The sequence below is a fragment of the Oryx dammah genome, unplaced genomic scaffold (genome assembly GCF_014754425.2).
Source record: "Oryx dammah isolate SB20612 unplaced genomic scaffold, SCBI_Odam_1.1 HiC_scaffold_9, whole genome shotgun sequence".
Lineage (NCBI taxonomy): Eukaryota > Metazoa > Chordata > Mammalia > Artiodactyla > Bovidae > Oryx > Oryx dammah.
This window is the reverse complement of record NW_024070193.1, coordinates 405,864-432,651: the sequence shown is the minus strand read 5'-3', so window position 1 is coordinate 432,651 and position 26,788 is coordinate 405,864. Positions and strand designations below refer to the sequence as shown.

Genomic DNA, 26,788 nt, shown 5'->3' with positions numbered 1-26,788 from the left:
TTTTAGCAAAAATGTTTACTCTCCTTAATGTGTGTGTATTTACAAGTACTAAATCTGAGACAGTAAAATAGGAAATAGCCGTGTATTTACACAACCTGCAAGCCTAGCGCCCTCAGCCACGCTGCCCCTGGGAGAGGCAGCGGCCGAGGGGCCGCTCGGGCCGCCGAGCGATTGCTCTTCTTTTGGGTGGGGGCTCTGCGGCGTTAAAGGACAGCTAATTGTGGGCTTCGTCTTAAAAATATCTCTCTCTCTAAATATATCTATTCTAGCTTGTGTAGCACCAACGGCGTGAGCCCTCAGCTCCAGCACTGGGGGGAGAGCCGGGCAGGGCTCGCTCAGCAAGGGCAAAGCAGGGTGGGGGGGGCCTCTCCTGTGGGACGGGGCCAGGCCCGGGTCAAGGAGTGTGGGCAAGCTCGAGGTATATGGAGAGGCCAGGCTCCCGACCGTGGCCGAGCCATCCCTGGCGCTCCTGAGAGGCGTGCGGGCGAGAGCAAGGGAGGCAGCCCAGGGCAGCGGGCAGTAGCAGCAGAGTCCGGGCAGGTGGGCAGTCTGGCCCCGCCTCCCGGCCCCAGGACTGCAGAGCAGGGCTCCACTCCATGCTCCGGCCGCCCTCTGGCCAGAGCTGGGCTCGGGGTCGGAGTGCCAGGCAGGAGGATACGGAAGTGCGAAGGGCGAGACAGGCCGGGGGCTGGGTGACGAGGATTCGGCCTGACTCCCGCCCCGGGAAGGAGGTGCGGCCGTGCTGCCGGTGGGCGGCAGGCTCAGGTCCGTGATTGGCTCGTGTGTAAACAAGCAGCGCTAAAGTGCTCGCCCCAACCCCCGTCTGTACTCTGCGAGGCCACGCGCTGGGCAGGGCCAGCGGCTCCGCGCTTCTGCGTCCCCACCGCCCAACCTGCCGACCCGACCGCGGGACGGGCGCGAGGACCAGGGAGGCCCAGGAAGGGGGTGGGGACTGGATTCCGAAGAGGACGGTGCTGGGGGCCAAGGAGCCCCCTGGCCGGAGTGGGGCTGGAAGAACGGGGGCTTCGATCAGAAGCAGCTTCAGGGAAGACTCGGGGGGGGAGAGGCCCACACACAGGAACCCGGCGCCTGCCTAGCCTGAGCTCCTGCTGGACACCCACCGCGTGGGGGCCCGAGCCCTACTCAGTGCCCGCGGGGCCTGGGGGCCTCTGACCCCCAGTTCCAGGAACTTCCTGAGTCAGGAGGTGGTGGACTTCACCCCTCCTCCGGCGGGGGAGCAGCTGCTCCGCTGATGGAGGCTCTCAGGGGGCTCACGCCGCGTCGGGGAAGGCGCGGGGCCGGCCACAGTTAGCTGTCCCTTAAAAGTCCGCGGGGATCTGTAGTACCGTCGAAAAAGTGAATTGAAAAGGGGACAGGCCACTGCCTTCACAAGTGACTGATTAATTAAAAAACATGAAAAAAAGGGGTCTAACAACCTCTAGTATTCAACACTTGCAGTTTTAAAAAGGTCAAGTCATACTAAACGCTAGCACAGTCATGCAGGGTCCGCGGCCGCCTCCGGGAAGCTCTCGGCCGGCAGTCTGTCCTCGCGTCGACGCTGAGACAGGCTGCCCCGCAGTGGACGCGGAGGTCGGGCGCTCCAGCAGGGGATGCTGGCCACGCCCGTTTGGTTTGGCTGTCCCGGTGCCTCGGCTCTTACTCTAAACTGTAAAATTCCTCCTCCTCCAGTTAACTGTACAGGACCCCACTGGGGCTGGAGACAGGCAGAGCCACATATATATATATATATATATATGTATATATATGTACAGGTTTTTTAATTAAAAATGTGTACTCTTGCTAGCTGAGGGCAGGGTGGGCAGCCTCGCCCTCCAAGCCATCTGGTCACTGCGTCCTGCTCCCGGCCAGGCCACTGTATAGGGCCCGAGGCCCCCACAGCTCCAGCTGTTCAAGCACAGAAGGACACCCTTGTTCCCCTAAAAAACGAGCAACGTTCCCGAAGCGTCCCCCCCTCCAAGGGGCCAGCACGCTGCTGAGGGGCCAGACTGGAGCCGCCGGAAGGTGGGCGGGAGGCTAGGGGATGGCGGGAGGCTGATCAGGCAGGCTCCCGGGCCCTCCACAGCAGAGAGCTCAGCCTGGGGCAGGGCAGGTTTCGGTGGGGAGGGGGGAATAAATAAGGGGAACGTGCACTCACGGCCCAGAGCCCCAGGCCCAGTGGCTCCCAGAGGCACAGCCCTGAGGACAAAAGGGGACCCGAGTCCTTCCGGAAGTCACCTGGGCCCCGCGTGGAGCCATCCTGCAGCCCCTCCATAGGAGGGAGCCGGGGGGCCTCTCTCTGGGCGAGGTCGACGTGGCACTCCGGCCTTGACCGCGGAGAGCACGCGGTGAATCGGAGGATGGCGGCCGGCGTAGGGACGCCAGGCCGTGGCAGGTGGGGGGATCTGGCCCAGGCCGACTTCAGCTCCCTGCGGCGGGGCCCTGGGCGTGCCGCCTCCCCACCCAGGCTGCCAGCCAGGCCTAGCCTTCAGATTCTGTCCAGGAGGCGGGCCCGCTGGCCTCCGCAGCCTCGCCTCTCCTTCCTGGAGGGCTCTGGCAGGCCCCCTGCGCTGTCCTGAGGGGGCCGGGTCACACCTGGGCTCCCCGGCCCCCTGCAAACAGCTCTGGGCGCAGGGAGGGCTGCAGACACCGCCTCACCCACACCAAGGAAGAGCCGGGACCCCACAGGCGGGAAGGGGATGCAGGGGCCGGGGTCCGGGGCCGCACACCTGGCCCCAACGCAGGACTCTGGCACGGCGGGCGAGGCTGCCTCTGTGGACCTCTGAGCTTTGGCCGCCGGGCGGAGGCCACCGCCAGGGCCCTCTCACTCACTGCCGCTGGCTGGGCAGTTGGGCCGGTGGCTCAGCTGCTCAGGGCCATGGTGTCCACCACCTGCTCCAGCCTGCCACGGAGCCGCTGCCGCCGCGCCTGCTCATCCTTCTCCAGGGCCGTCAGGATCTGCAGAGGTGGGCAGAGGCCTCAGGCTGGCTCCAAGGCCACACACGGTGCCCGCCGCCTGAACCCGAGGGACCTGGGATTGGAGCCAGGACCCCCAGGTTGCCAGGGTCTCCTCCCCACCCTCTTCCCCTGAAACCACCCAAACGGGGCTCAGGTCCCCTGCCAGCCCTCCGGTCCCCGAGGTGCAGTGTCTCTGAACTCCCAGGGGTCCTCTGTGACCCCCTGTTCACACCGGTGCATCCTGTGGGCAGGCAGCGCTGCCCCCGCCCTCCCCCCCGCAGCCCGTCTCTGTGCCCTCACCGAGCCCCACCCCAGGTCATGGCGGGCCCTCCCCCCACCCCGCAGCCCCTGCCCGCTGGCCCTGGGCTCAGCACAGCCGCTTCTCTGCTCTGCGCTCCCTCCCCAAGCCCCCTCCTCCGGTCTTAGCTCGTCCCCCGGTTCCGCTGCCACCCCCAAGTCCCGCCCTGTGGGCAAGTCTCCGGAGCTGACCGCTCCACCCTCTCGACCCAGGGAACCAGGCTCCTGGCCTTCCCCTTCGCCCACCCCACCCCACTTCTTGACATGCCCGCCCTGCCCTCCAGCCCCTGGGCAGGTGGGTTCTGTGTGCCTGCGGGAGAAGCCCGCACCCCTGACGCCCACATACCCCACAGCCACGGCCACCCTCCTCCTGGGAGGCTCTGCGGCGGGCCTGCCCTGGCCTCAGGACTGGGCCGCAGCCGTGCCCAGTGGGCCTCTCCAGCCTGTGGCTCAGTCCTCCGTCCCCAGCGTCTCAGGGAGGCCCAGCGCCGCCCCCAGCAGCAGAGCCCGCCCAGCAGCCCGGGGCAGAGGCGAGTCCGCACTGACCTCGTCCTTGTACTTGGTAATGTAGGAGTAGATCTCATGCAAGGCGCTCATGCTGTTGAACTGGCTCAGGTGCAGCCGCGACTGCTCGGCCAGGTAGGCGCTCATATCCTGGTCGCTGATGGCGGGCATCTTAGCAATGTCGGCGTAGTACCTGCGGCGGTGGGCGTGTGAGCGAGGGACCGGCCTGCCCCCTCTGCGGTCCTGCCCCTTCTACATTTGCCCCCTCCCGCTCCCAGTCCCTTCCCACCTGCACCCCCCAACCACACCCCCTGCGTACCCCGCCCGGCCGCGGTCCCCCCCCCCCGCATCCGTCGCGGGGCCCCCCCCCCCCCCCCCCCCGCCCCTTCCCCTCTGCCTCCCCCCACCCAGCTCTGCCCACTGCGTACCCCAGCCGCCTGGCCCCTCTGTGTTCCCCTGCCCCGCCCCCTCTGCATCCCCCACCCCAGGCCGGCGCCCACCTCTCCACCCAGCTCTTGTAGTTGGGGATGTCCTTGGCGTAGAGCAGCTTGTTGGAGGGCGAGTCCTTGCCCAGCTTGTGCTCCGACGTGGAGCAGGAGTCCATGAAGGTCTGCGCCACCACCGACAGGCAGGCGTCCGTGATACTGCTCTTGTGGATGTCGAACACGAACTGCGGGTTCTTGATCACGTTCACCCAGAAGCGCAGGGGCAGGCTGCAGGCGGGCGGGCGCGGGCAGCGTCAGGGGGCCTCGGCCACGCCGGGCGCGGCGCGAGGGGCTGCCCGCGGCCTCCCCGTCCTCCGGGCTCCACCCTGCGCAGCGACTGTGCGGCTCCTCGCAGCCGGGGAGACTGGCCCAGAGAGCCCGGCAGTGAGGGCTGCACCCCCTGCCCACAGTCCCAGGGAGAAGGGTGCACACCCAGAGGCGCTCTCGCCCGGGGTCATTTGTGTGCACAGCCAGGGCCCTCCAGGCCTGAGTGCCTGTTCAGGGCCCACTCAGCTCCCCTGTTCCTGCCCACAAGAGTCTCGGTAACAAGACCAGGAAGGGCTCCCGGAGACAGCTGACCTACCCCAAACACCAACCTGTTTGACAGCCACTAGCCGAGCTAAAAGCTCTAGCCGTGTGTCACTAAGCTAAAAATTCAGGTCCTTGGCTGCACCAGTTACGTCAGATACTCCCAGCTGCACGTGGCCTCACGGCCAGCACACACCTGGAACCTTCCGTCATTCTAGGAATGCCCCAGGACGATGCTGACCTATACAACGCTGCCTCCCCCATGCCCTGTGGACCCTCTCAAAGTCTGTGGGCAGCAGAGGTGGAGATGAAGGTCCAGGTGGGCTCACTCAGCGAGGACGAGGCTTGGGGAACAGCAGCAGCTCATAGAGGCCAGGGTGCTGGGAGGGGTCAGGGGGTGAGGAGGGAGAGGCCCGAGGCACAGAGCTTCTGAGGACCAGGCCCACCCTGCCGGGGTGCACCGTCGGCTCTGGAGGTGCGAGCCCGGGCGGCAGTGGCTGCTGGCCTGGGGGCCTGGGCTGGGAGGGGGGTCGCCGTCACCGTCACCCTCGCTGCTGTAGGCAGCACAGGCTGGGCCCCCAAGCCATGTCTCACACAGGTCACACCAGCACACCGTCCTGCACACGCCCCCGTAAGACGGGCAGCAGATTCTCGTGCCGGGTGAGTCGGGGGGCCCGCGTGGAGGGGCCCAGCCGCCCCCCCACCCCCCGCCTTACCAGTTGCTCTTCCAGGTGTGGCGCACGTCTGCGTCGTGGATCTGGTGCTGGTCGGCCTGCTCGTCCAGGAAGTCGAACATGTACTTGATGGCCAGCGGCAGGGCCGAGCCACGATGTGCCGTGCTGAAGATGGTCTCGAATAGGTCGTCCACGAACTTCTGCAGCGTGCCCTGGGGGCGGGGCGGGGGCGGGGCACAGCTCAGGAGCCGCCCCACCCCTCCCAGGCCCTCCCCCCAGCCCGCCCCTCCCAGGCACCCCCACCCCGCCCTTGGCCCACCCTCCCAGGCACCCCCACCACCGGCCTGTCCCCCAACCTTAGTGGCCAGCAGCCGCGTCAGGTAGATCTCGGAGACCATCTTGCTGCCGCGGTCGCCCTCGCGCTGATCCAGGTGGTCGTGGTTCTTGACCAGATGCCACAGCTTCGTGCCGCTCTCCAGGTCGGGCGTGATCATGGGCGTGCGCGAGCGCAGGCTATCGGGGCTGCTGGCCGTGCGCAGCATGCTCTCTGCGGGCACCGTGCCATCAGCCGTGGCATCCAGTACCCTCACCCGCCCGCCCGCCTGGCTGGGGACCCTGGCTGAGCCTCAGTGTCCCCATCTGAAAACCGGGGGACAGCGATGCCCTGGGATGACACGTGTGACAGCCGCGAGGAGCCTGTGCTGCCCAGGGAGAGGCCAAGTGGCCCCGGGACGGGCCATGACTAAGCCGTCCCAGGCAGCCCCCATGGTGCCTGGGGCAAGGGTCCCGTCCTGGTCAGCGGCCTGCCCCTGCCCCGGCCGCCCAGTCCTCACCGTATCTGCTGAGGGACTTGGTGAAGGTAGACGAGTTGGAGATGTTGTAGGCGGACGTCTGCTTGGGCACCAGGGCCACGGAGGACCCATCTGTCACCTGCAGACGGAGGACCAGGTGACATGGGGACCACCACCCGGAGCCGATCTCTCCCCGGGGCCTCAGCCTCCCGGGCCCGGGCCCTCCAGGGAGGCAGGGAGCGCGGCCCATAGCGCGAGCGGCGGCCGCGGGCAGCTCACCTGGTAGTGTGCCAGCGTGTTGAGCCTCTTCCAGTCATTGTCGATCTTGGTGGTGACGTCCTCGTCCTGCAGGATGATACGGGCCATGCGGCCCTGCCGCCACTCTGCGGGGGAGGGGAGGGTCCCGGCGCCCTGAGTGGACGCTGGGCAGCAGAGGGACAGGCCCTGCCTCCGGCCCACTTCCCGTCTGGGCAGAGCTGTAGCCCTGCACCCCACTCCAGGCGGCCCCAGGGCCCCTGTGTGTGCCCTCCTCCCAGCCTGGCGCTCAGGCCTCCCTCCACTGCCCACCATGGGGCCAGACCAGCCCAGACCAGCTCTTCTCTACTTTCCCTCCCGGTGAGCCAGTGAGCCCCCAGCTCTAGGTGCAAATGGGACCCCACCCTCCATGGCCTCCACTACCCTGGGGAGGAGACTGGGGAGCCCACCCAAGATCACAGCCCTGCCCTCCCACCATCCGGGCCAGCGCCTCTCCCGGGCTCACCCAGGTCCATGTCCCCAGCCTTGGGCCGTTGGGAGTAGGGGACGCCCTTGTACACGGCGTCCAGCAACTTCTCCTTGACCTGCGTCACCGTGTCACAGTTCAGCCCCTTCACCGGCACCTCAGGGGCGTTCTCATTCTCAGGGTTCACGCAGTTCAGGGTCTGAAGATGGGACAACGCAAGGTCAGCTTGCGCCTCGCTGGGTGGTGGGAGGAGGAAGGGTGGATGGACATGGGCAGGCGGGTGGGCGGGCGGGAGGGCGGGGTTTGTGAGAGTGGCGGGTGGGAGGGCGGGGCTTGGGGCACGTGGCTGGCCCCCACTGGCCACTTTCGCACCAGCGTCTTGTAGTCGATCTGCTGCCGGATGAGCTTGTCCTCACTCAGCGAGTAGCGCGCCTCGCCCGTGATGGCGTCGATGGGGCCCTTCTCCATCTGCTGCTTGATGGCGCAGTAGAGCATGAAGAGCGGCTCCCCTGCGCACTCCTGCGGGCATGTGGCCGCGGGCGTCAGGCTCCGCCCCGCCCCGGCCCCGGGCCTGGCCTTGCTGGAAGGGCAACTCGGCCCACCCGAGAACCCCGCTCCCAAAGCGCAAGGAGGATGTGAACAAAGCCCTTGACCGGAGACCATCCCCTCGGTGGGTCTCAAACTCCCGGAGGAAAGCTCAGCAGGGGCCCCGTGGGACAGGCGGCCTGGTCTCGGGAAGACCGCGGGCCCAGCTCCACTCCTGCCCAGGGCCGGCAGTGCCACCCACGGACGAGGCCAGGCTGGGCCCCAGCACTGGGTGTGACTGTCGCCCGCGGGAGGTCAGGGACCCCCTGCCCCTCCGTCCGCTGCTCCAGAGCATGTGGTCAGCACAGTCCCGGAGCAGACACTTGCCTGGCGCGCCCAGGGGGCCTCTGTGCTGCCTGACCCCCACCTCATGTCCCTCCCACATCCCCTTGCTCCCCTGCCACCCAGCGCGCCCCGTGTCCGGGCCTCCACCAGTGACCAGGGCTCCACCCCTCGGGTCTTCCCGCCCCCGAGGACCCCTGTGCAGACGCCACCCGAGGTGCCTCTCAGAAAGACTCTGCTGGACCCTGGCCCAGGCGCTGGGCCTCATTGCTGTCCCTGGGCGCCCGCGCCCGCAGGCTCTGATGCCCCATAACTGGTCTTGCATGCTTCCCTGCCATCTCCCCTCTGGGGTGGAAGCCGCCAGGCCAAGTGTGGCACTCCTGTCACACCCCCAGTGTGGGGCAGGAGTCAGGGGAGCCTCTGCGGACCCTGCTGGACAACAGGCACCACGAAGGAACAGCTGTTGGGGGAGGGCTCCCGGCTCCAACTGAGACCCTGCCTGGGCCAGATGTGGAGCCTCCGTCTTGGTGGCCCTGGGGCTTGGGGGTTGAGTGAGACACAAGCAGACGGCTGCCCAGCCTGCTCCAGCTGCCCCTGGCCCCCAGCTTTGGCCCGGCCTCGCACCAGGTGCTCCCGCCTTTAACCGGGCAGTGTGATTAGAGAGACAGCTGCCCAGGTGCGGCCCTGAGTGCAGATCGCCCCTCACCCTCCATCCAGCAGCATGCCCACCTCTCAAGGCGTTCTGCCTGCAAACTCAGCTTCACAGCGTCGTAAACATAAAACACTCAAATACACGAAGTCTCTGTAACATGCGCGGGCACGTCACACGGGCGGCAAAGCACTGTATCTTATAAGCAGTAGCCAGCCCTGTTCCTGCCACCCTCCTGGCACAGCTCAGCAGCCGTGTACTGAGCTACCTTCCCCCAGACCAGCCCGCCCGGACCCCTCTCTGGACCTCGCGTCCAACCCTGGGCCTCCAGTCTCTGTCTGGCTACCCCCTGTCCCCACTCCACACCTCTGCTCGCCCTGCACAGCCCAATCCACGCCCTCATTGCCATCCCTTCCTGTCGACCCTGTGGCCCAGCAGGGCTGTCCTGACTGCTGAGCTGTAGCAGCCAGCCTCAGCCCCCAACACAGACGGGAAGCCCCATCATCTTCCCCGACATGGGACACCATCAAGGGCCGAGGCTATGTCCACTTGGTCACACAGAGAGGACCAGACCCGGGCCGCCTGTCACTCGGTCATGCAGAGAGGACCAGACCCAGGCCACCTGTCACGGGATCACACAGAGAGGACCAGACGCCGGCCGCCTGTCACGGGATCACACAGAGAGGACCAGACGCCAGGCACCTGTCACTCGGTCACGCAGAGAGGACCAGACCCGGGCCGCCTGCCGCTCGGTCATACAGAGGACCAGACCTGGGCCGCTTGTCACAGGTCACACAGAGAGGACCAGACGCCGGCCGTCTGTCACGGGGCTCCGTGGCGGCTCCCTCACCCACCGTGGAGCGCTGACCACAGGAACGCTAGGCCCGCCTGCCAAGCCTTCGGGTTTGTCGAGGTTAACTCAGACACACCTTGGGGTTGGACAACCTCCCAGCTCTAAAACGCAGGTGACCCACTGAGCTGCTCACAGCCCGTGAGGCCCACCTGCACCATGTCCAGCCACCCACAGGCTATACACCCCATTCCAAAGGCCCGGCTCCCCAGGGCGGTCTCCGGGGCTTGGGGGGAACTGTCTGGACAACAACAGGAGGAAGCCCGGGTGGCTGCCCCCTCCTCAGCACGGGCTCAATGGGACCCCGCTTCCCCCACCAGGCACCTCCTCAGGCTGGGCCAGCACTGGGGCTGGACACAGACACCCTGCCCAGGGACTCCGTGTGAGCCTCGGTCTGGGCCACAGGGACCCCATGAACCCCACGCGGCCTGGACCTCCAGTCCGCTCAGCCGCGTGCGGCCATCGACCCCCGAAAAAGCCAGGTGTGCACCCTGCCTCGGCAGCTCAGGGAGGACAGGACGGCCTCTGGAGATGCCAGTGGACAGACGTGTGTCCCGGGGGCGTCACGCCAGGGTCTTGGCCCTTCTGTGCCTCCAGGTTGCAGCCCCTGCCCCCATCCAGGCCCCCACGACCACCCACCTTGAGGAACTTGTACAGAAGGAAAGTGAACCAGTTGGTTAGCATCTTCTCAGCCACTGACTCAGTCCTGGAACAGAGCACGTGGGGTAACCTCAGGCCTGGCCTCAGAGCACGTGTCATCCAGCGACAAGGGTCCCAGACAGGGCATATCCCAGGTGGGTCCCCAGAGTCGCCTCAGCAGTGCCTGGGCTGGACCTGGGTGAGTGCATTGCCGCAGGGGTGGGTGGGCAGGATTGTGGGTGAGTCGGGGTGTGGGTGGGCACAGGAATCCCCAGGGCACAGTGGGCAGACAGGTTGTAGGTGGGCAGGGGTACACAGGCACGGGGCAGAGGGACTCAGGCAGGGAGGGGCCGCAGGCAGGCAGAAGCACAGGGAGGTAGGGGGTACAGGGGGGCAGTGGGCAGGGACACAGGGGTGCAGGTGGGTGGGGTCACAGGGAGGCAGGGTGCAGGGGCAGGTGGGTACACAGGGAGGCAGGGGGCAGGCGGGGGGCGGGGTGTGGACACACCGGCGCAGCAGCAGCTTGGGGTGGTTCTTGCTCTCCAGGTTCTTCTCGATGAGGTCGGACAGCAGCTGCTTGAGCACGCCCGTGGCGTACTCCATCTCGCCCTGCAGAGCCGTCATGATAAGTGAGGCCACGTTGCCGCGGTCCCGCATGGAGAAGCTGCGCTGGGCCTCCAGAGTGCGGATGAAGGTCAGCAGGAAGTGCTTCTTGGTCAGCAGCTGCCCGAACAGCGTCAGCGACTTCTCCACGTTGGCCTGCACCTGGGGGAGCCGCAGGCCTGCTCAGACCTAAGCACCGGCCCTTCTGGCTGAGGGGCCGCCCAGGCCTGGGGCTCCATCACCCATCACCCTGGCAGACCCTGAGCCCCAAGGCCTCTCAGGATCGCTATGGCCTGGCAGCTGCCTGAGAAACCCACGGTGGGCAGAGGTCTGGGCACAGTGGTGAGGTGCCTGCCCCGCCTCCCTCTGCGCAGCCCAGCTCCAGCAGCTCAGAGGAAGCCTGGGGTCCACTGGCACCAGGAGAGCCCGTCCACAGTCACTCTCGCCAGCACTGACACAGAAACCCTCTCCTCACTGCACAGAGGACACTCGAGTCCAGACAGAGGCATGGCTCGCTGGGGTCTCCCAGCACAGAGGTGGGACAAGGGGGTGGAACGCAGGCATGGCTGGCTCCAGGGCCCCACGTGTTGGCTCTTTTCTGCCCCAGAGCTTGTTGAGGCATAAGAGACACAGGCCCCCAGACCAGACGGGACACATAGTCACACCTAAGGCCCGTCACATAGCACAGTGGACCGCAACCCGGGAGACACACCTGCCAGGACAGGGAGCCCCAGCGGGCGCCACCCCAGGAAGCAAGGGGCAGCGAGCAGCCCAGGGCCCCCGGGCCCCTGCCAGTGATGGAAAGGCCCTCTGAGGTGCCACTAGAGAGGGGGTCTCCGCCCACAGAGCCACCTGGTGGGGTCAGAGCCCCGACATCCTAGGGGTGCAGGGAGGGATGCCCCTGCCCACAAAGCATGACAGACCGGACTTGCTGAGCCCTGCCCGTTCTGAACCAGGGCCTGGGCTCCTGGCTGGCCACTGGGGCGCCCGGGAGGATGTGTGGTACATGGTGGACCAGAGGCCCGGAGAAACTGCTGGGCCCCAGGAGCCCAGGCTAGGGGTGGTTTGCTGGGACCAGGCCCCCCTCCCCGGAGGCTCGGGCCATCCCCCAGGCCCCCGCTGCCCCAGGACCCCAGAACCTCTGCGGAGAGGGCCGGCAGCCCACCTCCATCTCCTTGAGCACTGGGTGGTCCTCGATCCCCGGGAAGAGCACACGCATGGCGTAGGTGCGGTAGTCCAGGAAGGGGATGCCAGCGCCGTCCAGGTCGTTGGTCAGCTCATGGATGTCCGTCTGCAGCTCCGCAAAGGCTGCGGCCAGACGAGGGGTCAAGGCGGGTGCCCGGTCCCGCCCAGCCCACACAGGTCCTGCTGGACCCGCCCGGCCCCGCCCTCCCGCCGGCCCCACCCACCCGACACTCAGGGTCCTGCTGGACCTGCCCCGCCTGTGTCCCTAGTCTTGATGCAGGGTGAGTCCCCCACCCCCAATCTGCTGCAGATGTAACCGAGACGAAGGCAGAGATCGGGCCAGGCTGAGGGCCCCGGTCCCAGAGGCCGGGGTGCTCGTGGCTGCCCTGGCCCTGGCCGCCTGGGAGGGAGCAGAGCCCTCCACCACCCTGGCCAGCGGCCCCTGACATGCCCGCCGCTCAGGGCGGCTCCGCCGTTCTCAGGACATTCCAGAGCTGTGAGGTGTACACTGTCTGGTCAGGAGCCCGAGGGCGCCGGGCACGTCAGCGGGGCTGAACAGGAGCCGGCCCCCAACCTCCCTGCCCGCTGCTGGGCGTCTGCTCCGGGGCCCCTGGTCATTCTCGTGAGCGCCTCACACTGACGGAGCTCTGAGGGGCACGCGTGGGCTGGGCTCTGAGTAGACGCCCACCCTTCTCCTGCTGGCTGAGGGCACCGGCCAGAAAAGCCAGCCGGCCAGATGGCGACCAGCACAGGTCTAGGCTGCTGCCCGGAGCCCACACGGGCACACAGGCACTGAACCCACCAGGGTCCCTGCGGCCCCGGCCCGGGCACCCACCCCTCACGCCCACCCGCTGGTCCCACAACAGTCGCGCCCGCAGCACTCAGCTCTGGAGGGGCAGCCTCTGCTCCATAGGGACGACGCACGGGCATCCTGGGGAAGCCCTTCGCCCTCCCCCGGAGCCCCCACTCCCAGGCCACTTCTCAGACTTCCGGCCTGCAGAGCCCCTCCCACTCTCAGGCCGGGCCCCGCCCCAGGGGTCCACCTCCCGGTTGGGGACTCTTGGGGGCAGGGGGCACGTGACCAGGTGTGGGGACACCAAGCCTGCCCTCTGGGGTCGTCCTGTCACCGCACAGGGGAGCAGTCACAGAAGACGGGTTCTGGGGACGTGAGGCCTGCTGGGCTGCAGACACCGGACCCCGGTACAGGGAACGTGGCTGCAGCCTGAGTGGGTTTTCCCCACTCACCCTCCAGGGCAGGACAGACTCCCGCCCCACTGGGTGACTCGGAACAGAGGGGCCTGGCCGAAGGCTGTGCTCACAGAGAGGTCCCCCGCCCCAGGGCCACCCCCGGCCGCCGGATGGAACACCACACAGGGGCTCGTGGATCATTGACCACCCACCACACCCGAGCAAACGGCGCCACCCCGCCCTCAGCAGCAGGCGCAGCATCTCCACACCCGGAAGCGTGTGCGTTCACACGCAAGGAAGACTAGGACAGCGTGTGTCCACCCAGCGGCCTCCAGCCAGGCTGGGACACAAACAGGGGCTTCCAGCAGGGTCTGCCTGAGGGAGCACCCCACAAAGGCCCCAGTCGGACCCCCCGGCTCCCTGGACCGAGCCCGGCACAGCCAAGGCCCACGGGAGCGTAGGAGACGGAGGGGACTCGGCGGGCAGCGCGGCCCAGTTCAGCGGCCTCGGCCAGCCCCGCCCCGAGCCTGCCCGCTGAGCCCGCCCCCGGCCCCGCCCCCCGCCCACCTTCCTTGCACTCCAGGGCCACGCGAGACTCCAGGTTGTCCATCTGCAGCTGCAGGCGCTTCAGGGTGCGGTCGGCGTCCCGCGACTTGCGCTTGTAGGCAATGAGCACGGCCACGATGACCAGCAACAGGAGGCCCCCGCCCCCGCCGATGCCCACGATGGCGGGCAGCGTCAGCAGGCTGTCCGAGTACATCTGCAGCACCCCTGGCGAGAACTCGAAGCCGCCGGCCCGGACCTGGGGGCACAAGCCGCCCACGGCTCAGGGCCCCCGCGAGCTCGGCGGGGTGGGGTGCGCAGGCGCCGGGGGGGCTCCCTCCCGGGTGGGCGGCCCTGCGCGGGGCGTGGGGGCGTGGACACACCGTGACCTTGTGCTGTCCAGTGAGGTTGGGCGACTCGCAGAGCAGCTGCGTCTCGGACACGGTGAGGGCGCACGGCGTCGAGCCGATGAGCACCGTGTAGTTGAGGCGAGAGTTGCCGGGCGCCGGCGGCAGCAGGTTGCGGCCCTGCGGGCAGGATAGGGTGAGCCTGCCGCCGCCGCCGCCGCCGCCGCCGCCAATCAGCCCCCGCCCCCCGCCGGCCCCCGCCCCCCGCCGGCCCCGCGCCGCCCACCTTGAGGATGAGCGGCGAGCTGGGTTTCAGCTCCAGCAGGCCGGTGGGGCTGAGCGGCTCCAGCACGGGGTCCGGGTAGTAGAGGAAAGACGAGGTGTTGAGCACCAGCAGGGCGCGCACGTCGTCCATGACGAAGCCCAGCTCGTCCGGCCGCTCCCCGAGCTCCGGCGGGCTGCGCACGCCGTTGTCCACCGACGGGGCCCGGCACACCATGGTGGTGTCGTTGTACACCAGGCAACTCTGGGGAACGTGGCGCAGGGACGCTGGGCTGGCTGCTCCACCAGGGGCCAGGCGCCAGCAGCGACACGCCCACCCTCCCCAGGACCCCCAAGCGTGGCCTCGATGGCAGGCATGGGGGCCAGGGCCCAGCAGGGACTCACGTTTTCCCTCTCAACACCGCCATACTTGGCTCGGATGCGCGGTTCTCGGACAGTGGCCAGGTTGGTGCCTGTGACCGTTAGGAGGGTCCCTCCACTGAAAGGTGAGGGTGGTAGGAGTCACAGGTGGGACGTCCTGGGCCCCTCTGCCCGGGGCCCAGCACAAAGGGGAGGCACAGACACCCCAGCCAGCCCCCCAGGAGACGGTCGAGGGTTAAAGCCTCTCGGGACCGCGCTGGGTGGCGGGGCCGTGTGAGGGCTGAGCCGAGAGCCAGCGGCAGGGGCCCCAAGCCAGGCGCTGGCCTCTGGTGGCTCAGGACTGAAGTCACAGGGCTCAGGGTGGGCAGATCAAGGGCTGTGGGGCTCAGAGCAGGGGGGAGGCCCCCAGGGGTGCCCTGACCTGTTGATGCTCCACTCAGGGTCGATCTTCAGGATGGTGGGGTCCTCGGTGTAGTTGTACTTGACCTCGGGGTTGGTGAGCTGAGCGCGGTTGATGTTGACAACTATGGGGACGCTGCCTGGGCTCTGCCCCGGGGGGGTCAGACACCGGATCTCCCGGGAATTCCTCCTGGAGGGGCGGCGGGGCGGGGGCAGTGAGGCACCTCCCACCCGCCTGAGCACCCAGGCTCCACCACCACAGGCTGCGGGCACGTCACTGGCCACGTCCCGCTCCGGCCTCACCTGCCTCCCCGTGACACAGGCCGCTGTGGGCCCTGCCTCCAGGCAGTTGAGGACTGGGGCTCACCTCCCCCATCAGCCCCTGAGAGCGGCCATGTGCTATCTGTGCCCCTGTGGGGTACATCCCCAGCTGAGAGGCGGGCCTGGGATCCAAGCTCCCTCTCCAGGGGACACCCCCACCCCCGCATCTGCCTCCTCTGTGGTGTCAGCTGATGAGCCTGGCTGTGTCTCGATCCGCAGAGCCAAGCCCACAGGCACCAGGAGCAGACCTGCTGGGCAGGAAGGGGCTCACTGGGCCTCAAGGCAGCCCCATGGCAGCCCTATCGATCGCCGGGGTATGGCTGGCTGGACAGACCCCACAGTTTCAATGTGCATCCAGAGGGGCCAGACTCAATGCTCAGGGTCAGAGCCCCACACTCAGGGACCATGCTCAGGGCCAGAGCCCCACGCTCAGGGTCAGAGCCCCACGCTCAGGGTCAGCCCCACGCTCAGGGCCAGAGCCCCACACTCAGGGACCATGCTCAGGGTCAGAGCCCCACGCTCAGGGACCACGCTCAGGGCCAGAGCCCCACGCTCAGGGTCAGAGCCCCACACTCAGGGTCAGAGCCCCATGCTCAGGGTCAGCCCCATGCTCAGGGCCAGAGCCCCACGCTCAGGGACCACGCTCAGGGCCAGAGCCCCACGCTCAGGGTCAGAGCCCCACGCTCAGGGCCAGAGCCCCACACTCAGGGTTCCTGTTTCCTGGAAGGACTCACACAATGCGCTCACTCCCCCACCCCCATGCTCTCTGATCTGAAAACAGGCTAATCCCAAGACCCGGCCATGAGCTGGCGGAATGGGCTGCTGAGGTGGGGGTGCTGGGTCACCCTACGGGGCAGCCAGCCCGGCCACCGCCTGCACCTGCCTGTCCCCTCTGTGCCTACAGCACAGACGCCAGGCCCGCACGCGGCAGGCTGCAAACACCAATAATTAGTCTGATAACGGGTAATTACCGCAGGAAAATATTTAAAGGCTCGCTCCATTATCATCCCTAATCTAAAATTATCCACTTCAAGGCTCCCGGCTTTTGTTAAGGTTCCCTTTCTCTCTCTCAAGAATTTCTCTAAACGGCTGAGCTCTGGGGGCATCAACCCAGGGCAGGGCTAGGCGTCCGCCCCTCAGGCCAGGCCCCGCCCATCTGCTCTGGAGGGAGCCTGTCTCCATGGTAACCTTCTCCTCTCTAGGTTTCCATAGTGATTACCCCAGCCAGGCTCGCCACAGTCCCCCTTGTTTCCCAGGCAACGGAGGGGGCGCCCAGCCATCTGAACCAACCACCACCGGGGACAGGCAGGGCGAGCCCGGGGTCCCCACCTACCAGGAGAAGGAGCAGGGCCGGCCGCCGACCGAAACTGCCACATCGCTGCCCGCGTTCAGGTGGCTGCCCTCGATGCCAATCCAGGTGCCCCCCGAAAGGGGCCCGCGGGCAGGGCTCACGCGGTAGAAGGTTGGCGTCTGGGAAGAGAACGGACAGGCTGGGGCTCCGCGAGGCCCAGGTCTGTGCGCACTAGGTCTGGGACGGCGCCCACGGGCAGGGCCCCATGTGCAAAGGGGCCCGGGTCAGGCCCTGGAGATGAGCGGGGCGGGGCGGGGTCCGTCACTCGAGGTCGCCTGAACCCCGGGCTGCCTCCGTGGGTGAGTTGTTGGGGTGCCCCTCGTCCCCCGGGGCCTGGGAGGAGAGGCCGCAGGGCAGGAGGGCGGGCTTACCACAAAGGTGAAGCGCTTGGGTGACAGGGCGCGGTAGCGAGGGGAGCAGTCCCGCACGCACACTTCCACCAGGGCGTCGTGGGCCCGCACGGTGCTGGCGTCCCCGATCTCACAGACGATCCTGTGGGCACGCGGTGGCCTCAGCGGCTGCAGCACCAGCCCCGCCCAATCACCGGCCCTGTCCCACAGGCCCTGTCCCACTCACTGCTAGGCGCTAACATACTCGCTACCCATTGGGGTGCACAGCACCTTGCCCCTGCCCCCAAAGCCCCGCCCACTCTGCCCCACCCACCATCTGGCCCCACCCACACAGCCCCACCTGCTCTCTGGCTCCGCCCCCACAGGTCCGGCCCGCCCATGCAGGCCCCACCCACTCTGCCGCGGCCCCGCAGGCCCCGCCCCCACTCACTGCTCCGCGCTGATGTACTCGCTCTCCACCGGGCTGCACAGCACCTTGTCCACGCGCACGCCCCGCCCCCGCAGGCCACACCCACTCTGGCCCCGCCACGCGGGCCCCGCCCCCACTCACTGCTCCGCGCTGATGTACTCGCTCTCCACCGGGCTGCACAGCACCTTGCCCACGCGCACGCCCAGCCGCACGTCCTCGAAGCGCAGCCCCAGGTTCTCTCCCGTGATGGTGAGCCGTGTGCCGCCCTGCCGCGGGCCCGTCTCAGGGGACAGCTGTGGGAAGAGGGGATAGCTCGGGCGATGGCTGGGTGTTGGAGCCCCTCCACCCCACCCCGTGCCACAGGCCTGGGGGCGCACCTACCTTGAGAATCTTGGGGTCCGCGCAGCGGCTGCTGCCGTGCCGGGCGTGCATCCATTCGGCGGGCGAGTCTGCGGGGCAGTGGGGACGCAGGGAGCAGCGGCGCTCCGCCACGCACCAGCCGCACTCGAAGCGAGGGTCAGCCTTGAGGCAGAGGCCGCAGCTCTCCCGCAGGGCAGGACACTTGTACAGGTGGGCTGCAGAGAGGACAGGGGTCAGCGGCCGCCCGCGGGCCCGCCCCCCAGGCCACCCCCCATGAGGCTCACCCTGGATATTCTGCGGGTTGTCGATGACGAAGTGGCCGTTCCACACCACGGACAGGTTCACAGGCAGGTCGCTGACGTCGCTGCCCTCGTAGGAATACTGCGGCGGTGGGAAGAGGGTCAGGCCATGCGGCCGGGCCTGTGTGTCCCTCGCGGCCACCACTGGCACCAGCCACTGGTGGCAGCCCCGGCAAGGCAGGGTCTGGGGGCCAACCTGCACCCTGACGCCCGACATCCCCGCACCCCTCCCGGCATCCATCCCCGCCACACCCCCGCCCAAGTTAGCCGAGGGCCCAAGCGTCTGCCCCCATCCAGCTGCTCCTCTGCACACAGGCGGCTGCTGCCCCCGCCCTCCAGCAGCCACAGGACCACAGCCTCCAGGGTGATCCCCGCCAGGACGCCAGGACTCCCGCACTCCCTGGGCACACGTCAGGGACGCTCCCTCATCTCCAGGCGGTGCAACAAGCCCCCGCCAGGACTGCCCTGAGTGTGACGTGTGTCCCCTGTGAGGGCTGCCCCCCAACCGCCCCCAGGCTGGGCTGGGCTCAGGGACACAGCCCTCCCGGGGAGCCCAGCTGTGCCCCACTTTCTCAGCTGAAGACATGTGCTCCGTCCCAGGGCAATTCATCATCATTTTATCTGCAGGAATGTAATTGGATCCTATCAAACTCCCCGATGCTTTCTTTTCCCTTCACACGGGGCTGCAGGAAAGACAGATGTGGGCCTGGCGGGGTGGGGGGAGTGTGGACAGAGGATGGGGAGAGGAGAGACAGCGGCCTTGGGGAGGCACAGGGGGGAAGGGGAGCCGGAGTGAGAGACGGGCCGGGGGGGGCCCCCACAGGAGCTAGGAGGCAGGCAGGTGCGGGGACCCTGGGCACCAGCCGAGGGCCAGCCCGCCCTGAGGCTGTGCTGACCCCTGGGCCCCGGCCCACCGGCCAGGACAGAGCCAAGAGGGATAGAGCCTGACTTCTGACCTCGTGCCCCTCCCCTGGGTTCTGGGGGCCTAGCAGACGACCCAGAGGCACCCACCCACCACTCAGGGCCTTGACCCGTGCCAGGAGGCCCACTGCCCTCCGGAACAGACGGGAAGACCGAGGCCTGCCGCCTCGGGACCGCAGTCAGCCCTCTCTCCTCTCCCACCACGAGGTTCTAGCTCTGTGAACACCACCATCACTAAACTCATGGGATGCAATCAAAGGACTTTAGGAGGGCACCCCGTCAGGTGTGAGGCTCTAAGGGCGGCTGCCCGCTGGCCACCACGCACGGCAGCCACATCCTGACACAGGACACCTCAAAGGAGCTGGTGCTGTCTCCCTGACCTCGGCCCCCAGGGACACTCCTTGTGCTCTGAGCCCACCCAGCCCCCTCACCCGCGTCTGAGACGGACAGGCTCCCTCCAAGCATCAGGGCAGCTCTGGGAGTGGCCCCTGCAGCCTGCTCATCCAGGACCTCCCAGCTGGGGCTGGCGTGGCCTGAGTGGGGGACCGGGGCACCCCCTGCACAGGGCCCTTTTGCTAAAGCAGAAACCCACGGCACAGGGTCCCTGATGCTGAGCAGACTCACCGAGGAGTTCTGGCACTGCAGGCTGGAGCTGTTGAAGCGCACGGCGCCAACGCGGGCCGGGCCCCCCGGGAGGTGGAACAGGCACTCGTACCCCCGCTGGCCCGACTGCGGCTGCGGCAGGTTCCGGGCGGTCAGGGCGATGGGTTTCACCACGCCCACGGGCACGTAGATCTGGGTGGAGGGCAGGATCTGTGGGCAGTCCTGGGGGTACAAGGCTGCAGCTGAGTCTGGGCTGGAGGCATAGGGCGGCTGCATGGGGCCCGGTCTAGCGTTGTATGCCCACCCCACACACAGGCACGCCAGAGGCGCCAGGGCCAGCCAGCCAGGCCCGGGTAACGGGCAGCACACCGCGACCTGGGCAGGCCCGCCCCTGGGACCCCCACCAGAGGCGCCCCATCTGGGAGCAGCTGACAGGCCCCTGAGGCAGAAGCAGGCAGGAGCTCTCGGCTGGGGGCCCGGGGAGTAGGTAAAAATAGTCAGAGCGGGCAGAAAAACAGCCTGGCCCCCAGGGCCAGCATTTCAGCAACAAGAACTGATGCAACGGCCCGGCTCGCTTGCAGCAGTGCTGGAGCGGCAGTGGAGGAGCCGGAGGCGGCCCGCAGGGGCCCCGCAGAAGGAGCTTTAAATAGAGACGCTGAGAGCAGGCTGCCATCCCCACGCCCCACAGGCAGCTCCCGAGGCGGCAGGGCTGGCTCTGCAGAGGTTCCCGGGGCCCCTGTGGGCACCGAGGGAGCAGGGCAAGCCTGGCAGGCTGACCCCTGGCTGGGTCTGCAGGTGCCCCGGGGGCCACCTGCACATGGGCACTGGCCAGCACGCGGGCACTGAAGGGCACGGGCTGGCACATGGGCACTGACTGGCACAATGACTGGCACGTGGGCACTGGCACGCGGGCACGGGCTGGCACATGGGCACTGCCCTGCAGAGTGTGTGGAGCTCAGGCCGCAGCCCCACAGCAGCGGCCAGCAGTACCCAGCCCCCGTCAGCAGCCCCACGGCCCCGCTCCCACCGTCCCCTACCTCACCCCCTCTGCGGCCAAGTGTTGCTGCACAGGCCCCCCCCATCAGGCCAGAGCCTCGCTGTGGCCGTGGCATCTCAGGACCCTGGCCCCAGAGAGGGGTCGGCTCGGGCCTGGCACAAGCCCCCTGAGCAGCTGAGGCCAGGCTGGGGGCAGGCGAGCGGTGTGGACACGAGCCCTCCCCAGCCCTGTCCGGGTCCACATGCAAACAAGGGACCACGATTGCTCCTGCCCGTCCGCTCACACAGACCAAGGGAGTGTCCGGACGACGGCCCTCCAGCCTGCTGCCGGGGCACTGCGGCCACAGGTCTCGGCAGGGCGCGGCCCCGGTGTGGGTGGTGAGGGGCAGGGCGCGGCCCTGGTGTGGAACCCCCCCACACCCCACTGCTGCGGAGGCTGGACGGGGGCAGACAGTCCGGGGCCTGGGTGTGGGCCGCTTCCACAGCAGGGCGGCCCTCCGTCAGGGGCTCTACACGAGACCTCCCCAGGCCGCCTCCTCCCCACCACGTGCTGGTGGCCCCCTTGAAGGCAACTGAGCAGATGCAGAAGTGCAAGAACCCTGAGCCGCCACCACAGGTAGGAAGGCGGTGGGGGGCTGGGACCCAGGCCCCCTCGGCCTGACCACGCGCTGAGGGGAAGGGACCCAGGCCCCCTCAGCCTGAGCGTGTGCTGAGGGGAGGGGGGCGCCCTGGAAGCCAGCCTGACGCTCCTTAGGGACAGCCCCACGTGACCTGGGACCAGCTGGGAGGGGCGTGTCTGAAGTCAGCCCGCCTCCGACAGGCCCCTTGACCCCGATGGCCCCTGCCTCCACCCGGCCTGAGCAGGGTCTACACCGGCTGCTCTGCGTCCACGGCCGAGGCCAGACCGACGCCCCGCTGGGGGACCCCCGGGGGGCACCCTCTGCAGAACAGCTCAGATAGGCAGTGTGATCAGGGCCGGCCCGTGAGGACCGGGCCCCCACCTCACATGTCCATTCTGCGGCCACCACCAGCTGGCTCAGCCCACCGGCAGCCCCCAGGCAGGCTGCACTCCTGGGGCATCCACCCGCCCACTCCCCCGGGTGCCCGCCTGCTCTCGGCTCGTTCCACCCACTGCCAGCTTGTCCTGCACGTGCGTCCTTACTGGGAAGTGGAAAAGCGAAGGCCCACGAGGCGGGGAGTGGACGGGGGCAGGCAGGGCAGGTTCTGCGAGGGGTCCATGCTGGCTCATCCTCCTCCTTGGGCAAGTCCAGCCCCACCGCCCAGAACAAAGTCAGGGCTCTGTCCAGCCCCAGAGCTATCTCCCCCAGTGACCGGCAAGGACCATGTGGCCTCACGGCAACTCTGGAGACCAGCAGACACCGACACCTCGGCCCAGCCCCCGGCCACATGGAACTCCCACCCCCAGCCGGCACGCTGGATGGACGGCCCCTGCCCACGCTGTGCCTGGACATGCCTTTGGCGTGCAGCCCCCAAGCAGTGACCACCAGCCAATGCCGCCAGCGACAGTCCCAGGCCGGGACAGCCCTTCTGGCTGGCACCCCGCATGCAGCTGCTCTCTGCCTCCAGCCCCGACCATGGCCCCATACCTCAGACGCGTCACTGCGGCCCTGTACCTAGGACGCGTCGCCGCGGCCCCGTACCTCGGGCGCGTGGACGCGGCCCCCTACCTCGGGCGCGTGGACGCGGCCCCGTACCTCGGGCGCGTGGACGCAGCCCCCTACCTCGGGCGCGTGGACGCGGCCCCGTACCTCGGACGCGTGGACGCGGCCCTCCAGGAAGGAGCAGTCGGCAGCGTTGTGCGTGCACACGTGTCGATACTTGCACCAGTGGCAGGGAAAGGAACCGCTGACGCAGGCCAGGCAGCTGCGGGAGACGCGGGCGGTGAGGCAGGGCCTGCGCCCCCACCCACCCTGGGCTGCGCCTTGGGGCCTCCGCGCGGGCTGCCCCTCACTGCCCAGAGCTGGTCACTGCCTGCTGGGGCCCCCCACCCCGCTCCCCCACGGCCTGACCATCCACACCGGCGCCGCCTGACAGACCCTCTCGAGGACAGAGCCCTCGGAAGCCGGCGCCAGGCCGCTCGACCATCAGCGCTGAAAACGCATTTAGTGCGGCTGAGAAGCACGTTCTCGTGTGATTTTTTTGTTTGTTTTAATATATAGTTTTAGGGCTTCCTTGGTGGGTCAGACGATAAAGAATCTGCCTGCAGCGTAGGAGACCCAGGTGTGATCCTTAGGTCGGGAAGATGCCCTGGAGGAAGGCATGGCAGCCCACTCCAGGACTTTTGCCTGGAGAATCCCATGGACAGAGGGGCCTGGTGGGCTACAGTCCACGGGGTCACAAAGAGTCGGACACACGGAGCGACTACTAGAGGCTTCTCTCAAGTACGCGTCACCCAGCTGCACAGCGTGTCAGCCTCACCACGCAGGGTCCTTCTGTGGCAGCATGCGGGGTCTAGCTCCCCGACCAGGGGCCGAGCCCAGGCCCCTGCATTAAGAGTGTGGAGTGCTAGCCACCGAACCACCAGGGACGTCCTGAGCAGCATGTCTGAAATCCCATCTCTTCCTAATAAACTAAGATTTAAGCATAGGCGGGACAGCCCCAGTGGAAGTTGGCTCCCTGACCAGAACAAGGCTGGCCGGGCGGGGGCCTGGACGGGCCACGGAGCCCCGCCCTGCACCCTCACCTACAATTCCAGGAAGCCCACGGCCCGGCCTCCACACAGCACCTCGCCCCCTCCCAGCCTCTGGAACACAGCCCCCACCCCAAAGATCCCAGCCTGCCCAGCACGCGGAGGCTGGACCCCGGTGGGGGAGCAACACCGAGGCCCCTGGTGGGCGCCCATGAGCCGCCAGGTGGGTGTCAGACCCGCAAAGACACAACTGAAAACATGGGGCCTCGGCTCAAGGCTGAGCCTGCCCAGGCTGGGCACCCTCCCCCATGTGCCCAGACCCAGGGGGACACACAGCCAGGCCCTCAGCATCTCCCACCCGTCCTCTGAAGCCCCAGGAGAGCACCCATGGCCTGCCAGCCACGCCCCAGCAGCCCCCCCAACCCGGGGGGACCAGATCCTTCTGCCCCCAGGCAGCAGGTCCTGAGTGCCCACCCCTGGCCGGCCGTCTCCTGCCCACACAAAGCAGCAGCAACCCCAGTGCCCTGCCTCACTCTGGTGCCCACTGGCACAGGGGGTGAATCATTGCATTACACCCCCGCTGCCTCCTGAGCGCGGGAATCAGGCCTGAGAAGCCGCACGGGGGGCGGGGCACTCACGACTGGTGGACGCTGCAGTTGTAGAAGACGAAGTCCACGGACGCGAATTTCTTGCCCGTCTCCTTGGACTTCAAGTAGAGCTTGACCACCCGCTGGTCTCCTGCACAAGCAGCACAGGCCGGGTCACCAGGGCCCCGCCCCGCGCCCCGGGTGCCGAGGACCCTCCCCTCCACCAGGGGCCCAGCGCCCACCCCAGTGGGCAGGGACTGGCTGCAGTCTTCCCCCTGCCACCTGGCGCTGACCAAGGGCCCCCCCCCCCCCTGCCCCGGCTGGAGGGCCTCGCGGCCTCACCCTGGCCCCGCGTGATGGGCGCCACCTCCCGGGCGGAGGGGGTGCGGCAGTGGATCCGGCCATCCTCCAGAACGCCCTCGGACTCGGTGAAGTCCTCGAAGGAGCAGTTGATGCCGGCCGAGAGGTCGGGCACGTTCCAGGCCTGCAGCACGAGCTGGGGGGCGGGGCGGGGCGGGGGACGGTGAGCACCCCATGGGCGCCCCCAGCCCGCCCCCGGCCCCCCCCCCCCGGCCCCAGGCCCCGCCCACCCAGGTTCCGCCCCGCCCCACCGAAGGCGGCTGTACTCACCGGAACCTGAGATGTAGTCACGGACACGTTTCGAGGCTGCACGCTGAGCTGCACGCACTGCAGCAGGTCCGCGGCGAAGCGCTGGGGCTCCGTGGCCCGCTCGCAGGCGTCCTGGCGGGAGCAGCTGCAGGCGTGGGTGTGGGCTGGGCTCAGGCAGGAGGCCAGAGGGGCCCCAGGATATCCCATACCCTGTCCTGACCCAGGGGTGCTGGGCCTCTGACACTCAGCAGTTCACAGGATGCCCACCGCCCCCAACCGGACCCAGGGGAGCTAGCACTAGGCCGGGGCCTCCAGACTCTCCGCGAGCTGCCCGGGCCAGACTCACATGCTGTGCAAGACACACCAGCCGCAGTGGGGGTCTCGGGACCCCAGGCACAGCTCACACGATGTGTACTGCACGCAGCTCTCCACGGGCACCCGTGTCACCTGGCGGAGGACCCTTGATGTCAGGCTCGCCCCCCAGACACCGGGAGCCCCCGTCTCAGACCCTCCTTGTGCCTTGTCCACTCGAGGGTCACCCCAGTCCTGCCCGAGTCAGGCCACGCAGACCTGGCTCTCTGCAGACAGTAGCAAGACCGGGAGACGGCTCTGTCCGTCCCAGGAGTCACCGGTCCCTCCTGCCCTGCTGTGCCCTGACATTCCCGAGGGAGCCACGGGCCCCAGTCCTCAGCAGGGAGGTGGGTGGGCCTGCACACCCCGACCTCGGCCGCTCCCAAGGCGGACTGACAGAGGGGGCCAGGGCTGGGGGGGCAAAGGAGGAGGCAGCTGCCAGGAGGGACAGAGGCCTGGCCTCATCTGCTGCTCCTGCTCCCAGGGGTCAGCAGGCCGGGCAGAGGGCAGCGGCGGGCTCCAGGCAGGCTGGGCAGAAGCAGCACAGTGCGTGGCCTGGAGGAGCTGGCCAGGCCAGAGCCAGGAGCCAGGGACCCCGGACGCTCCCCCTGCAACGCCAGCCCCCAGCCTGGGGGCACTCGTCAGGGGTTCATCCCCAGGGGTGCCCAGTCGGTCAGGGAGGAGGTTCGGCTGGCATTCATTGGGCATTTGCCTCCAGGGGTGCCCAGATGGTCAGGGAGGGGGTCCGGCGGGCTGGTGAGCTCCCCAGCTCCCGGGGCGCCCACCTGCCTCTCCGTCATGGCATACAGGTAACGGCGGTCAGGGCTGAGCACCAGGTCACGCAGAATGGGGCTGCCCTCCTGGGCCACCACGCTCTCGTAGGCCAGCGCCGGCCGGCCGCCAGGGTTTGAGAGGTCCACCAGGATCTGTGGGAACGAGACCCACGCTGTGTGTGTGTCGGGGGGGGTCTTCCTGCCCCAGCCCCTCCCGGGGGAACCCGCCAGGACCACTGCACCTGGACCAACCTCGTCAAGCGACGCAGACCGCAGCCTAGGGGTGGGGGTCCCCAGGGACAGGACGACCACCGCCCAGCACCCGCCCCGCCCCCCAGTCTCGAGCCGCATGGCCACAGCCCAGGCGGCGGCCGCGGGCCAGGCCGGGCGTCCTGGGGGAAGGGCTATTTGTGCAGAGGGGAGGAGACACGAGGGACGACTGGTGCAGATAGGGGCCCCCCCCCCCGCCTTGGGCGGGAGACTGAGGGGCTGCTCCAAGGGGGGCACCCCGGCTGGAAAGCAGGGGGGCAGGCATGGCACCAGCGCTGAAAGGTACCCTAAGCCCCGAACAAGCTGGGCGCTCATCAGCCAGCCCTTCCCTGCCGCTCGCGACACTGCAAGTATTTTTAGCTGCTTTTACCAAACAAATGTATTTAATTAACAGCGAGACCCAAGGGGCTTTCCAGAGAGGGGACCCATGGGGCAGTGTCCTGCCGGCTCGGACCAGCCCGCGGGGCTGGCTCCGGGCTAGGGGCTCCTCCCAGGCCGCGTGCGGGCCCCGGCCCACCTCCACTGCGGCCCAGCAGCCCTGCTTCTTGCCACTCACGCAGGACGCGGTGGGGCGGGCCTGACTGGCAGGCAGACGCCCCTGGCTCAGGCCAGCTCCCACGGGGGCGGGTGTCCCGGGCGGAGGCCATGGGGCAGGGGGAGGGGAGGGAGGGATAGGAGGTGGGGGGGCCGCATTCCTGAGGGCCCGCGGCCCCCCCACATCCGCTCAGCTGCTGCCCCGCCAGGCGGGCGGGCTTAAGTCAAACCAGACCCGGAAGAGGCGAGTCCAGCTGGACTGTTGTGGGGTGGGGGTGCCGGACTGGGCCTAGAGCTGCCCAAACAGCCTGGGGGAGCCAGTGGGGGTGGCCACAGCAGCCCAGCCTCCGTCCCCCAGGCTGGGCCTGGAGGGGACCCCACGGGCAGCCCCAGCCCGAGGAGGCCAGGAGTCCGGCCTGTGCCCCAGCCCAGCCTAGACGTGCCCTGATCGTGCGGGCTCTGCCTCAGTGTCCCCTCCACCCCTTCAGCGACCCCCTGACCCCTCAGCGTCCCCCCGACCCCCTCAGCGTCCCCCCC

General features: G+C 68.3%; 1 protein-coding gene across 1 annotated transcript; it reads right to left on the bottom strand.

Moving 5' to 3' along the window:
• PLXNA1 (plexin A1) lies at positions 1 to 26,364 on the bottom strand. The gene is made up of 32 exons (XM_040247260.1): positions 26,235 to 26,364; positions 25,700 to 25,839; positions 25,460 to 25,600; positions 24,670 to 24,770; positions 24,345 to 24,468; positions 24,057 to 24,210; positions 23,766 to 23,865; positions 22,247 to 22,361; positions 19,503 to 19,703; positions 17,943 to 18,039; positions 17,680 to 17,873; positions 17,484 to 17,591; positions 17,320 to 17,363; positions 16,911 to 17,031; positions 16,522 to 16,658; positions 14,890 to 15,057; positions 14,493 to 14,586; positions 14,113 to 14,352; positions 13,863 to 14,006; positions 13,504 to 13,738; positions 11,729 to 11,871; positions 10,469 to 10,725; positions 9,961 to 10,027; positions 7,328 to 7,474; positions 6,995 to 7,154; positions 6,514 to 6,617; positions 6,277 to 6,373; positions 5,800 to 5,990; positions 5,486 to 5,655; positions 4,257 to 4,469; positions 3,799 to 3,949; positions 1 to 2,955 (listed from the first exon to the last, which is right to left on the bottom strand). The coding sequence occupies exons 1-32, from the start codon at positions 26,362 to 26,364 to the stop codon at positions 2,860 to 2,862; spliced, it is 4,584 nt and encodes a 1,527-aa protein (XP_040103194.1). The 3' UTR covers positions 1 to 2,859.
• Between the last annotated feature and the right edge of the window lie 424 nt (positions 26,365 to 26,788).

Bases quoted from the DNA above. Each gene is read 5' to 3' on its own strand.
- PLXNA1 (XM_040247260.1), bottom strand. From the start codon at position 26,364: ATGGCCTCCGCCCGGGACACCCGCCCCCGTGGGAGCTGGCCTGAGCCA. The intron at 25,601-25,699 runs GTTGGTCCAGGT...TCGTTCCCACAG, and splicing joins GGTCTGCGTCGCTTGACGAG to ATCCTGGTGGACCTCTCAAA. The intron at 5,656-5,799 runs GTTGGGGGACAG...CCCCGCCCCCAG, and splicing joins CGCGGCTGCTGGCCACTAAG to GGCACGCTGCAGAAGTTCGT.